Genomic DNA, 15650 nt, shown 5'->3' with positions numbered 1-15650 from the left:
GTACAAGACTAATAGGGCTTTAGTTTGAGATTTTATTTGGGTTTAATTTTTGAGCCATATGTTTAGGACTTATTTTGTGATTTATTTTTAGGTCTCTTATTTTTGGACCTTATGATTTTGGGCCCAACTTGAATAATTTTCAATGTAACTTTTAAATTTTGTATTTAAACTAATTCAAATATATGATGTTTCCTGAAGAACAGAGCCACCGCTGATCAGATTAAATTTTCTTTTAAAAGTATTTAATACCGTGCAAAAAATCAAGAAAATTGTATTGGGGCCTTATATGTTGGAACTTATGATTTCGGGAATAACTTCTTAGGCCTTATTTTGGGACTTTTATTTGGTTCTTATTTTTATTAAAAATATTTTGCGTATAATATTTATGGGTTATTATTTTTGGTCTAATTTGACTAATATTAATATAATTTCAATATGTTTTATTTAAAGTATTTTAAAATGTTTTTTGAAGAACGGAGTCACCGTATATCAGATTATATTTTCTATTAACAAATTTAATATGTTTCGGGCCTTAATTTGAGACTTATTTTTGGGTCTCATAGTTTTGGACCTAATGATTTTGGGCCCAACTGAATACTTTTTTTTTAATTTTTACTTAAAGTAATTGAAATATGTACATGTTTCCTAAAGAACGGATCCAGTGCGGACCAGATTGATTTTTATTTTATAAAAATTTAATAGTCAGCAGAAAATCATGCCAAAATGTATTTGGGTCTTATATTTTGAGATCTAAGGTTTCAAAACCAACTTCTTAAGCCTTATTTTTGAACGTGTGTTTGGGCCTTATTTTAAACTAATTTTTTGGCCTTATTATTTTGGGCGTAACTTGACTAATGTTACATATAATTGTTTTAATATATAGTTAAAATAATTGAAACACAAGATTTTTCCTAGATAACAGAGCCACCGGTAATCAGATTAAATTTTCTGTTGAGAAAATTCAATAGTGAGTAAAAAATCCACGAAAAGTGTATTTGGGTCTCAGGTTTTGGGGTTAATGCTTTTGGGAATAACGGTTAAGGCCTTATTTTGGGACATACATTATTTCGGTCTTCTTTTTAGGACATATGGTTTGGGTCTTATTTTAGAACTTATTTTGGGTCTCATATTTTCGGGCTGTGTGATTTTGAGTCTAATTTTTATAATTATTAATATATTTTATAAAATGTTTTATTTAAATAATTTGAGATGTTACCTGGAGAACGGAACCACCTCTGGCCAGATTAAATATTCTTTTAAAAAAAACTTCAATAGTGAACAAGAAAATCACGAAAATTGTATTAGGGCCTTATATTTTAAGACTTATGATTTCAGACTTAACTTGACTAATTTTCGATTTAACTTATAAAATTTGTATTTAAAATAATTCACACACAAAATATTTCTTAAAAAATAACACCACCGCTAATCCATTTAAACTTTCTTTGAAAAAAAATTCAGTAGTCAGCAATAAAATCACGAAAATTACATTTAGGCCTTATATTTTGGGACTGATGATATTTCACATGGCCAATTTTGCCTTATTTTGGTATTTATAATTTGGTTTTACTTTTTGCCCGTATTTTAAGACTTGTCTTAGGACTTTTGTTGAGCCTTATATTTTTGTGACTTATGAGTTTGGGTTTAAATGGACTGGTTTTTCAAAATAATTTTTAAAATTTGTATTTAAAGTAATCGAAACACAAGATGTTTCCTAGAGAAGGGATCTACCGCTCATCAGATGGATTTTCTTTTTCAAAAATTCAATAGTGAACAAAAAATCACAAAAATTGTATTTGGGCCTTATATTTTTGGAGACATATTTTTGGACCTTATTTTGCGACTTATTTTGGGTCCCATATTTTTAGGCTTGATGATTTTGGGTCTAATTTGACTCATTTTTAATATAATTTCAAAAAAAAATTTATTAAAAATAATTCGAGATGAAGTCTGGAGAACAGAGTGACCTCAGATCAGAATACATTTTCTTTAAAAAAATGTAATAGTGCTTAAAAAAATCACGAAAATTGTACTCGGGCCTTATTATTTGGGACTAATGATTTTGGAAATAACATCTCAGGTATTATTTTCGAACTTGCATTTTGGTCTCAGGGTTTTGGTTCATATTTTTGTCCTTTTATTTTTGGGCCTTGTTTTGGGACTTATTTTAAGGCTCTCGCACTTTTGGGTCTAATTTGACTAATGTTTCATATAATTTAAATTTTTTTATTTTTAGTAATTCGAGATACAAGATGTTTCCTGGAGAACGGAGCCACCGCGGCTCACCTTTTTGTGAGCGAAGATCAAAAAGTAGGCGACATCATCGGAGTCCTGGGAGTCCTTGGAGACCCAGGGCCTCAAGGAGACATTGAATTGAGACTCCAGGAACATGATAGTCCAGTTTCGTTTTCGCCCCATTCAAGAAATCTCACTCTAACCAGACCTTTGGACAAAGAAGGTGTCGAGGGTCCAAGTAGTGTTTATATTAATGCTATTTGTGAAAGAAAACATACAATAGATCCCGTAAGTTATAATCTATTTTTATTATTTTATTATTTTAAAGAATAACATTCACATCTCAATTTTAGAGCATTAATGGAGGGGGGTATATAGTAAAAGTTTGTCTATTTGAACGATCTTGAAACGTAAACGATCGATCATTTTAAGGATGAATGGGCCCCCACCTCTACCGTGACCTTCAGGTTATTTTTTTCAAGCGAAGTTCATTGGCTACAGAGGCCTTGTATCAATGAGCGCGCTGTAATTTTCATTGAATAAAAAAATATTTATTTCACATTGGGCACGCTAAACGCGCATTAGTTATCCTTTCCTTGGAAAAAAACTCGCTTTATTTTCCAACATATTTTATCTTTATGATAGCCAGAAAATTTCAGTAAATTCAATATGAATTACACAATTTTTTCCATTCACTTAAAATTCTTTTAAGTGAGTAGATTATTTTTCTTATTAACAACATTATTTTTTTACCTTTAAGAAATATAAAAAAAAGTTTTCAAGATAATTACAGATAAATTATTTATCGAAGTAGCATTAAATTCGACTATCTGAATTTGATTAAAATTCTCTATAAGATTCCATTCACCACATTTTCTGGACGTGTTGAAAATTGCTTTAAAAATTGAAAATTTTGTTGATATTTCATGTAGTGTGCTAAAATTGAATCTTTTTTATATAAAATAATCTTGTGGTTCGAAAAATCATTCCTTTAAATAAAAAGAAGATTTTTTTGTATTAAAAATTAATTTTTTACATGAAAATTTAACTATTCCATTTTTTTAAATGTATATTTTTGGATAGACGTTTAATCGTCTTGGTCTATTTTATTAAAAATTTATTGAAAACATTCATCTGTTTGAAAATTTGTCTTTTTTGTGGAATTTTTTTTTTAAATATTGGTGCAAGATATCGCAGAAGAAAAAGATCCATTTTTTGTAGAACATTTTTAGATGTGTAAACTTTATTTTGAAATTTTTGTCACTTTTCGTTGTTTCCGAAAAAATGCGAATATTCGATTTCTTCACAAAATTTTCTGATGGGATTTCTAATGTTTAAAAAGTATGTTCAGAAAATGTTAAATTTTGAGAAAAAAATTCTGTTATTACTGAAGAATTCATAAGTATTTTTCATATGATTGTAAAACTTATACAAAAATATTGGTGTAAGAATTGTGAACTATTTTCAGTCTAAAATTATAAATGCAATTATATATATAAACACGTAATAATAATAATAATAATAATAATAATAATAATAATAATAATAATAATAATTGTTATTATTTTATATGAAATAAAGTTTTTTTCTGTCACTTTTCAGGGATTCGTTATTCCGGTCAACATTCGTGTAACAGATGCGAATGATAACGCTCCACAGTTCATAAACGCTCCGTACGTTTTAAACATTTCAGAGGTAAAAGAAATCTTCTTAAATATTTACATTTTAATAAAATTTGTAAAAGTATATAAAAGAATTTTGCAGCCTTTTAAAAAGTGAATTAAGTCGTTTAGAACCTACCCCTCCCTACACTTGAATATTTTCTCCCCCTCCCTTCCCCAACTTCTCCTGCATTTTCCCTTATTAACCTCTATCTTCTCCACTCTCCATTTACCATCACTTCCCCGACTTCCCTATCCTCATTTTCCCTCACTTCCCCTTTGTCCCATCCCCTCATTCTTTAAGTATTTTCCCTTACTTCCTCTCAAAGAATTTCACTTACTTCCCCTGCCCTAGATCCAGAACTTCCTCCACCCTTATTTCCCTTCACTGTGAAATTTTCCCCTCTAATTCTAATTTTCCCCTCATATTATTTTCCCTCATTTTCTCTATCCTCTCACACCTCATTTTACATACTCCCTGTCTCCTTATTTTCTCTCACTTCACTTACTTCCTCTCCCGCCATTTTCCCTCACTGCAGTAGATTCCCATGTCATAATTTCCTCAAATATTCCATTGCCCCTACCATAATATCCCTTAATTTTTCCTGCATTCCCTGCCTTATTTGCCATCACTTTCCCTACTTTACATCCTTCATTTCTCTATGTCCACTTCCATAATTTTCTCTAACTTTCCCTGATTCTCAACTCCCTTATTTTCCCTTCTTTCCCTCTCCTCATTTCTTCCTCCTAAGCTTAATTCCTCCCCCTTATTTCCCCATTTCATCTACTTTCCCCATCCTCATTTTCTTTCACGTTCTCTACTTCGCTTCCCCTCATTGTCCCTTACGCCCCCGACTTCCCCTTCCTTCTTTTCCAATCATTTCTCCTACGTCCTCATTCTAATTTTCCCTCACTTCTGCTACTTCAGATTTCTTCATTTCTATAAGTCTACTCGCCTACTTCCCCTCAAAAACTTCCATTTACTAGCCCATCCCTCGTTTCTTAGACTTATCGCCTGATCTCCTGTCACTTCTTTTACTTTCCTTCCAATTTTCTTCCCTAACTGTCCCTACTTGCCAAACCCTCATTTCTCCTTACTTCGCCTCCCATCAGTTTCCCTTGCTTCACTCACAGCGCTTCCCTTTCTCATTTTCCCTAATTTCACTTAATTTTCCTTGCCCGATTCCCCCACTTCTCCTATTTCTTCTAGCTCTATTTCCCCTTATTTTCTCTGCGTCACCAACCTGATTTTCCCTTACTTTCCCTACTTCACATCCTTTCTTTACCTTCTCCTCCTAATTTTCCTATTTGAACTACTTCATCCGTCCTCATTCCCCATCACGTTCTGTACTTTTTCTCCCCTCATTGCTTATCGCATTCCTCACTTTCCATTCCTTCATTTGCAATCATTTCCCCAACGTCCTCACTCTCATTTCCCCCTACTTCACCTACTTTAAATCTCCTAATTTCCTTAAATCTGCTGTCTATTTCTCCTTTCACTTCTCCCCTCACTTTCCCTACTTTCTTGTCCCTTATTTGTCCGTTATCGCTCTACTTCCCGTCACTTCATTTCCAATTACTTCACTGAATACACATCCTAATTTTTGCTCAATTCCTCCACTTCTCATCGCCCCATTACTCTACGTAACCTCCCCTAAATTCCCCTCCAATAATTTACCTACTTCCACTCCTCTAGTTTCCAAAATTTCATTTCTCTTGATTTCCCTATCTTGAACACTTGTTTCTAATCTTAACCGCCTATTATTTTCCCTAACTTTCCCTACTTCTCTATCCTACATTGAACATTCTTTCCCACCAATCATTTTCCCTCCCTTCACTTATTCCCTCTCCCCCCATTTCCCGCTACTTTCCTTAATTTTCCTCACCTAATTTCCTCTTCATTTCCCCTTCACCTTAATTCCCCTCATTTTCCTTCACGTTTTCTACCTACCCACCCCTCATTTCCTCGTACATCTCCCAATACTCCTTCCTTCTTTTCTAATCAGTTTTCTCACGTCCCATTTACATTATCCCTCATTGAACTACTTCCCCTTAAAAACTTCCCCTTACGTCCCCTCCCTTCCCTGATGTCCTTTCACTTCCTACACTTTCCTTCCCATACTCTCCCCTCACTATCCCTACTTGCACGCTCTTCATTCCCTCGCCTGTTCTTAAAACTTTTCCTTTGGTTTCCTTTCACTTCCTATAAGTTTTCTCCCATTCTCACCTCACTTTTCCTACTTGCTCACCCCTAATTTTCCCTTGCTTCCCCAACTTACCATCACTTGATTCCAATTACTTTCCAACATCCACACCCTCAGTTCCTTTCACTTCCCCTACTTCCCTTATCCTCGTTTCAAAAACTTATCCTCTACTCATTTCGTTTTAATTCGCAAAACTCACCTACCATCATCTCCCCTCACTTTCCCTAACAAACCTGCCCCTCCTTTCCCCTAACTTTCCCTTCCTGGAGAAAATTACGACGGACAGACACCCCATCGAAAATATAAGGGTTTCTGCTGGGGACTACGAAAACCTAAAAATAAGAGATTTAATAATATATTGAATCAATAATTTATAATATATATTTATAAAAATATCAGGTGACTGTTGTGGGTACGAGGGTATTACAAGGAGTCCGAGCCGTGGACGCTGATCAACCTGGTCCTTACTCACAAGTGCAATATGCTGTTTTACCAGGACCTCACTCGGTAATAAATTAAAAATTGGAATTTGTTAAAAAACAGCAGATTAAAATTTCTTTTTTTGAATCTCTAACAAAACGCAGCCCATTTTCGTGGACAGTGAAAGAGTTACAGAAGAGGTAACATTCTGATAAACCTTCACACGGAATGTTACTTTAAAAATTGTTGTCGTACAGCAAGTTTTTTATTAATTATAAATAAAAATTAATGTACTGTTTCAATCACACATTATCCACAATTATTATAATATGTGCAATAAATTTAGGATATATTTTACATTGTATAAATAAAAATTATTTTTTATATGTCGTAAATAGAGGCACTCATCATCATTTAGAATTGATCCAAATTTTTATGGAATAAAACACTAATTATTTTCAGTTCATATAGAGCACTAATTTTTCAACAAAGACGAATTTGTAAATGTTTTAAATTTTTTTAACTATTTTTTTAATATTCTAAAGGCACCTGTGAATTTTATACAGCAATATAGGAACCGCTTCATTTATTATAAACATTGCACCATACTTATTTTTTAACATAAAAATTCAAATTTTTCTACTAATTACATGATAATAATTTGAGAAAATTAGATTTAACCTTATTTTATTTTTAACAGGACTATTTCATTTTTGTGAATGCCCTGGAAGGGACTCTCGTTTTGCGAAAGCCTCTGGACTATGAGGCTCTCAGCAATTTTTCGGTGGGAATTCGTGCTCAAGTAAGCCTATTTTATTTTCAAAAGACTCGTTTTTTATTAAGTAAAAAACGCTGACTTGTTTTATTCTGACAATTCATAAATGAATAATTAAACTATTTCTACATAAATAGAAAACAAAATTAATTAAAATATAATATTAATATAAATACGAAATTTTTGTATTTTATCCTACCTTGTCAGTTAAAAATGCTTAATGTTTTTTGACGCATGGAAAGAATTAAAAAGTTTTTATAAATTTTCGGAAAAATTCTGAAAAAATGCAATACAAGTTATCATTTTAAGTGTAAAACCATTTCTTAAATAAGAAAATCGAATAAGAATTACTTTTTAAGACTTTTTAAATTTATTTTCTTAAGTGTTCAATAAATCCAATTTTTGTGGGCTTCTCCAAATAATTCAAAAATATCTTTGAAGATTTCAGATATGCCGAACAAATATCTAAAAAATTTTTAAGATTTTTTTGGTTCTTTTTATGGCATTTTACAACATTGTAGGTAAAATTTGGGCCAGCTTAAGATAACCTTAGGACTTTATGACCCTTGAAAAAAATTCTACATTTTTTTATAAATTTTCAAAAATCGTTGAGAATTTTAAACTACGTTTTATCTCTTCAAAATTTCTGAGATTTCTAAATATCTTTTTAACCGACGCGAATTATTTTGAAAATTGTCTTAAAATCATCCGGATTCAGTTTGGTAATTTTGACATGTTTTATCAAATTTTTCAATATTTTTAATTTCCTCTTGAAATTAATTTATCAAAATGAAAATTCACTTTAAATATTGCAAGCAGAATTTTTTTTTATCACCCTAAAACCTTTCCATTTCTTTAAACACTTCAAAATTTTACTTCGAAAACTTTTAAAATCTTTAAAAATCTACAATTTGTTTCAAGTTTTTTTATACCTTTGACTATTAAAATTATTCTTGAATTTTTTTAAAAACTTATACAAATATTTTGAATTCATTAGAATTTTACCTAAAGTTTCGAAGGAATTGTGAAAAATAAAAAAGTGCCTTAAAATCTTCAACACTTTTTCGACAATTTTGGAAATATTTTTAAATATTCTCTGAAAATAAATTTGGTTAAATAAAAAAATATTTTTAATTTTTCCTGATATTTTAAAGAAATTTTTATGTTCTCTCCAAACCTTTTAAAAATCTTTTAAAGAGCTTCTAACTGTTTTGTTCGAAGTTATTTTACAATTTTTTTTTAATCCTACAGAAATGAAGAAAGATTGTTCTAAAGTTTAGCAGATTCTTTTTGGGCACATTTTTAAATCTTCCAAGCTTTGAATTAAGCTTTTAAAATATAACCGAGAGTAAAACATAAATCATAAACAAATTTACCAGAAATTTTATTTTCTGTACCGGTATTTTTTTACCGGTACCGACAAGGTATTCTCATTGTAAATTAAAATATTCTACATTTTGAGATAAATAAATTTATTTAATATGCTCAAGGGTTTATGAATAGAATTCTTTTATCAGTTGTAAACAATTTGTTTAAAAAATTAAGAACGGAATGGTTCTCTTTATCATTATACAATAATTTACAATTCAAATTTAATATTTTAGAAATAAATCTTTAGAATTCTAATTCAAATTTTCAAACAAATATTTGACTTTAAAACCACATACCTGAATTTTTAATAAAAAAATCAATTTTCTACTAAAAAATAGGAATTTTCAACTAAAATAATAATTATTTCACAACAAAAAAATGACTTTGCAGAAAAGTAGTTTAACTTTTAACCAAGTAGTTAAATTTTGAACAAGAAAATATGAATTTTCAACCAAAAATATATTTTTAATCTCTTCAAAACTTCCGACATTTATGAATATCTTTTTAATTAAGTCGGGTTATCTTTCAAATTGTCATAAAATCTTTAAGATTTGTTTTTGAAAATTTTGGAAATCTTCGTAATTTCTTAACATTTTTAATAATATTCTCTTAAAATTAATTTTGTAATCTAGAAACCTTTAAAAATCTGCAGAAAAACTTAAAATTACATTTCGAAATCATTAAAAGTCACCTTTTTTTAATCATTTCAAATTTCAAATGTTTAAAATTTTTGCAAAAAAAATTTTTTTTAAGTGATTCCAATTTTTTCTAAATATTTGAACAAGTTACGCCGAATTTAAGGAATGGATTTAAAATCACTAAGATACTTTTTTGACACTTTTAGAAATATTTTTAAGCATTCCGGAAATATTTTTCAAAAATGTATTAAAATAAATGTTGTAAAATAATAAATTAATTTTAATGAATCTCAGAAATCTTAAGAAAAATCTTGTCCTCTTCTGAAACCTTTCAAAATTCCTAAAAAGCTTCATAATTTCTTGTTTCAAACTTTCAAAAATTTACATTTTGTTTTAAATTTGTTGCAATCATTTTTGGTTATAAATTCTTATTGTATCTTTTTAAAACTTCTGATAGCTCTTTTAAACTTATTAGTAGTTTTTATTAAAAATTTAATGTTGCAAAAATCAAAATTTTGTACAGTCTTCTAAATTCTTTCCCAAAATTTTATAAAACAATTTGAAATGTTTTAAAATAATTAAAATTATTTTTTATTTTAAAAATTAATCTATATTTTTAACAAAATTTGAAATATTTTTAACTTTTTATTCTTTTAGAATCTTTTCTAAACTTCTAAAACTTTGAAATATATTTTTAAATAATTCGAAGTTATTCTGACTTTTTTTAAATCTTGCAAGAGTTCAAAAAGTGCCTTAAAATTTAAGTTTTAATAAAATTTAAAACAATATAAGTTTTCCATAATTTCGCTTTTCTCATCTCTTTAAAAGTGTGGAAAAGTTTACAAATCATAGAGTGGTATTAAATTTTGAGAACAGAATTATTTATCAATATTTTAAAAAAATGCACAATTAAAATGTTCTATTTTATAAATAATGTTTAGAAACATTCAGAAATAAATTATATCATCAAATAAAATGAATTCTCTAGAAATTTTGATTTATCAAACTGATGATGCAACGAATTCCTAATCTTTAATAATAAACAAATACATATCTATAAAAATAAGATTTAAAAAATAATTATTTCTTAAATAAGTTTATAACATTATTTGATAACCAAATTTTTTTAATTGCCTCTAAATTAATAAATTTATAAGATAATTTAAATATTTCTCTTTTTATAAAAAAATAGGATCAGGGAAATCCACCACAGTCTTCAACGACAACACTTTACGTAAATGTCGTGGATGCGGATGACCAGAATCCAGCGTTCTTGAACGATGAGTACAGAGTCACTGTTCCGCAGCAAATAACGACTGTGAGTTTTCAAGTAGGAATTTCAAATATTTGAAAAAAATTAATTTTCTCCGGAAATCGATTTTAAGAGCAGATGTATTTTGTAGAGGAAAATATTGAGGGTAGATCCAGCACCAATTAAGGCTATAGACCAGGACGTGGGCATTAGTGCACCTGTTCGGTATTCGGTTCAAGGTGGAATTTTATCATTCCTCACCTTGAATCCCGAAACTGCAGATCTCATCGTGACTAAACCATTACAAGACCATGAGCTTGTTGCTCCAACCACTATAGTTATTAAGGTAAAAATAATTTATATAAATATTCTTTAATTTTTTAGAAATTATATTTTTTATTATATTTTTTTTTAATTTTCAATTTTATTATATTCATTCTTATTATTTCTATTTAAAAAACTGCTATCATTTGCAAAATCTTGTCCATTGCTAGGCGTCATATTTAGTCCACTGGCATCATCAATCGCGCAAAAACAATTTTTGAATAAAAACTGAATATTTTGAATAACTTTTTTAGGTTTTTTGGTTATTTGTTTTTAGAATTATATGAATATAAATTTACCAAAATTCTTGAGAAGATTTAACAAGGGTTTAGAAAAGTTCGGATACTTTTTAAAATCAAAAACAATTAAAATTGACCAAAAAAACTAAGTTTCCACAAAATAGGTTAATTTGTTATTACTTATTTCTATTATTATTTACAGAGTACTTATTTATTATTATTAATAATTAATTATTTAAACCACAAATATTAATTTTCAACCAAAGACTTAATTTCAAAACAGTAATTAAATTTTCAAACAAAAAAGAATAATTTTAAACCAGTTGTAACTTTCACCATAAAGAATTCATATTTTCGAAAAGAGACGAATTTTCTCTAAAACAGTTTAATTTTTAACTCGAAAATATGGATTTTTACTAAAAAAGTTAAATTTCAAACCAACAGTTTAATTTTCAAACAAACACGATTTATTATCAACTATTTGTATTTCTAACCAGAAAAATAATTCATATTTTCTAAAGGAGACAGATTATCTAAAAAAGAAGTTTAATTTTTAATCCGAAAACATGAATTTTTAAGAAAGAAGTTAATTTTCAAACCAATAATTTAATTTTGAAACAAAAAAGAATTATTTTCAACTAGTTGTATTTTTAAGTAAAGAAAAATAATCATATTTTCCAAACTAGACGCATTTTGTACTAAACGTTTTAATTTTACACCCAAAAATACACATTTTCAACAAAAAAGTTAGTTTTCAAACCAATAGTTTAAATCTTCAAACAAAAACATATCATTTTCAACCAGTTGTATTTTTAACAAAAAAAGAATTCATATTTTCCAAAGAGACGAATTTTCTACAAAAGATTTCTATTTTCAAACCGAAAATATGATAGTTTTCTTTATTATTTACAAATGTTTATTATCATGAAATAGTTATTATCATGAGTCACAGAATTTTATATACTCTTTTGCTATTATGAGAAAAAGAATTTCTTGTTAATATTATAAAAATTCCGCTGGTGTTGTAACTTATGGTATTTTTTTATTAATTGAAAAACATGCTTTACATTTATAGTTATTGAATTTTTTTCTACTTTAAAATAAAATATATTTAATTTTTAACAATTAAATTATGAATGTCAATTCATTTTTTAACTCCTAAAAGTGTTCTTATTCCAATTCAAAAAATTTGAATTTTTATAAGATTGATTTTTGTGAAGTAAAAAAGAATTAACTTATTAAAGTACAAAAAGATTGAAGAAATGTGAAAATTTTTAGATTGCATTACTTGTTGTGTATTAATCTAATTATTTAAATTTAACAGGCAACACAAGTTGACAATCCCGACAGATACGCTTTAGCAACTGTGATTGTTTCTCGAGAGGGAGGATATGGCCCTGGTCCCACTGCAGGTTAATATAATTATTAATTTAAAAAAAATTCCCATACAAATCGAATAACAACTTAAAAATTAGGCATAAAAATATTCTTGAAATGTAAAGGATTGATTACCTGTAACAAGTATAATTTTTTTAAATAAGGAGGACGCCTTCCTGTGAGGTTCGTGTTGAAAGACTATCAGGCCAGTGTGCCAGAAAATACCCCACCTGGAAGTGTAATTCTCACTGCCGGCGTAAATAAAGTCGATTCTGTAAGTAAAAAAAATTGATATGAAATATTTTTGCTTGAAAGGGGAAAAATGATGAAGAGTATTTTTTTAACAGAATTTAAGGTTTTGGCTCGTTGGTGCAGTGGAAGATTTGGAAAGGTTTTCAGTGACTAATTCTGGCGAATTAATTCTGAAAGGAACATTGGATTATGAAAAGAGAATTCAACATAGTTTCTTGGTTCATGTTACTGATGGGCATCATGTAAGTTACGAATTATTTTGATCTATAAATTATAACAAATAATATTGCAACAATTTAATTTAATTATTGTTAGTATTTTTAAATAAAAATTCTAGCTTTTCTAATAAATAATGATCAACAAATATAAAAATTTATTCTCGATAATTTTATTCATTTGTTTACTATTAATTTGTGATTTTTTTCAGAATGATACAGCTAGAGTAAATATATCTATTGAAGATGTGAATGAATGGGAACCAAGATTTCGTCACCCCAGATATGAATTTCACGCTCGAACTATGAGGGAAGGCTCCATAGTTGGTATGTTAATATTTCGAATGAAGTTATATTTTTAATTCATCGCAATAACTAAAGTTTAATTTAATTACAAATGACGCACTTAAATTCTGTTATTTACAGTTTATGTTAACTTAAGTATTCATTATTAAGCTATTAAACATTAGTAAAATTTATTTTTTAGGAAGATTAGAAGCTGCAGATGGAGATAGAGGAGATCGAGTTTCACTGGCTTTGAGAGGTCCAGATGCAAGGTAAAAATATTAATTTTGTAATTAGTTGAATTAATTTTTTATTTCATTAAATTTTTAATTCTTTAAAAAATCTTTCCATGTTTGAATTGAAATTTTTCAATATTTTCTAAAAGGTTCTTTTTAGCTTACGTAGGAAGGGAGAGGAAGTCATTAGCCGAATTTATCCCGAACCTAACCAACTTTACCCCGTCCTTTAGCGGACTTTACCCCAATTTACCCAAAACCAATTATATTTTTAAAAACTGTAATGTAACAAATTTAGTTTCTTATCCTAAGTCTACATACTAAGAGCCTTAATTTGAGCCATAACCAGAGGAAGTCAGACCAAAATAAGAGCTTCCAGTATAGTGATCTAAAAATAAAAAATTTCCAAATTTGTCTTACTTTTTATATTTTTCAGCCACTGATATTTAAAAAAGGAAATTATAAAATAGAAAATTATATTGGTTATCTCAATTTTAGGTAGGGTAGTGTCGCATAGTATAGGATAGGATAGGATTGGATAGGATGATGTAGATTTAGATAGGGTAGGGTGGCATAGTTTAGGATAAAATTGGATATGATAGGATAGGATGATGTAGGATTGGATAGAATAGGATAATTTAGGGTAGGATTGGGTGGGATAGGATAAGATAGGAGAATGTGGGTTAGAATAAGTTAGATTAGGAAAGAATAGTATATGGTAGTATAGGGTAGGGTGAGATAGGATGGGATAAAACCGGCTATGATAAGGTAGAATAATGTAGGGTAGGATAAGGTGGGATAGGAGAGGATAATGTAGGATGGTTTAGGATTTTATATAGTAAGGTAGGCTAAGATATGATTGGATATAATGATTAATGGTAGGGCAGGGTATGGTAGGGTGGGATAGGATAGGATAGGATAAGGCCGGATATGATAGGATAGAATAATGTGGGTTAGGATATGGTAGGGTATGATGGAATAGGATAGTATCCTATTTACCTTCTCACTTACCTTCCAACCCCACACCTCCACTCCATAAAATAAGACACCCATCACTAGCGAATCAAAAAATTTCATTCTCCTTACAAAATCATCTGCAAACAACCTCTTCTCAAGCCCCCACACCTCCCTCATCACCACATTTGCTCTTCTCACCCTCTTTTTTATATAACCCTCCAGTCCCCCATTCCTATGAAACAGGAAGCTCAGGTAAACAAACTCTTTCACCTCCTATACCGCTTTTCCTACCACTTCCACTCACCTCCCTTATCTCTTCCACCTTCTTCACTGAACACCATTACCTTAGACTTGTCCGCATTTAACTCTAACCTATTTTTGTTCAAGTATTTTCTCAACCTTTTCATCATCTCCTTTAAAGCCTCTTCGCTCTTTGCTAGCAGCAATATGTCAACTGCATATATGAATTGACCATATACTGATTCCTCCTACCCTTACTCCTCCTACCACTCCGGCCGCTAGCTTCCTTTCCATATCCTCGATTAAAATTTCAAAAAGGATTGGGCTAAGCGGGCACACTTGTCTCAACCCCCTATCCATCCAAAGACGCTCAAAGATTTCCTCCCCTCCTCTCACCCTATCTTTCATCTCCTCATATACTTCCGTTACCCTCTCGAGCAGGCGCCTTTTAGATCTACAAAAAACACGTACACTTTGGCACCCTTTTTGGATAGTACTCCTTCCCTCCCTAAATCCCGCCTGCGTCTCCGTCAATATTCTTTTTCCCTCAACATCCTTCCGCAGCCTATCTGCCAACACCATCGCATATATTTTGTACGTCTTATTCATTAGCGTCATTCCTCTATAATTTTCCTGCCTCTCCCTATCCCCTTTCTTATACAGGGGTACGATCAACCCCTCCCTCTATTCTCTTGGGAATCCCTTCCCCTTCTATACCTTTTTCACTACTCCCTTCAGCCTCTCTCTCTCTCTCTCTTACCTTCTGTTTGCCAGACAGCCACGCTTCATTCTCTACCCCGTGCAGCCCTGCTGCCTTAGATTTTTTCAACTTCCTCATCTGCTTCTCTATCTCCTCGTCATTCAGCTCCTCTCCATCTACCTCCCCCGTTCTTCTAATCCCATCATCTCTCTTCAGTGCACCTGAACCCTGAAATGAACCTTTAGAAAATTTCCTCCATTCGTACGGTA

At 30.0% G+C, this 15650-nt stretch overlaps 1 protein-coding gene across 2 annotated transcripts in view; it reads left to right on the top strand.

Annotated features, from left to right (window-relative positions):
• LOC117174885 (protocadherin Fat 4) overlaps positions 1-15650 on the top strand; it is a 57834-nt gene that overhangs the window by 31351 nt on the left and 10833 nt on the right. For both annotated transcript variants that reach the window (XM_033364302.1, XM_033364301.1), the window contains exons 3-13: positions 2237-2523; positions 3838-3930; positions 6500-6607; positions 7221-7322; positions 10497-10622; positions 10708-10902; positions 12444-12531; positions 12661-12770; positions 12844-12990; positions 13176-13290; positions 13451-13520. In XM_033364302.1, the coding sequence (XP_033220193.1) occupies positions 2237-2523; positions 3838-3930; positions 6500-6607; positions 7221-7322; positions 10497-10622; positions 10708-10902; positions 12444-12531; positions 12661-12770; positions 12844-12990; positions 13176-13290; positions 13451-13520 (1441 nt within the window). The remainder of the gene's footprint in view (positions 1-2236; positions 2524-3837; positions 3931-6499; positions 6608-7220; positions 7323-10496; positions 10623-10707; positions 10903-12443; positions 12532-12660; positions 12771-12843; positions 12991-13175; positions 13291-13450; positions 13521-15650) is intronic.

The sequence above is a fragment of the Belonocnema kinseyi genome, chromosome 6, assembly GCF_010883055.1.
Source record: "Belonocnema kinseyi isolate 2016_QV_RU_SX_M_011 chromosome 6, B_treatae_v1, whole genome shotgun sequence".
Lineage (NCBI taxonomy): Eukaryota > Metazoa > Arthropoda > Insecta > Hymenoptera > Cynipidae > Belonocnema > Belonocnema kinseyi.
The sequence above is the reverse complement of the archived record's forward strand: the minus strand, read 5'-3'. Positions and strand labels throughout refer to the sequence as shown.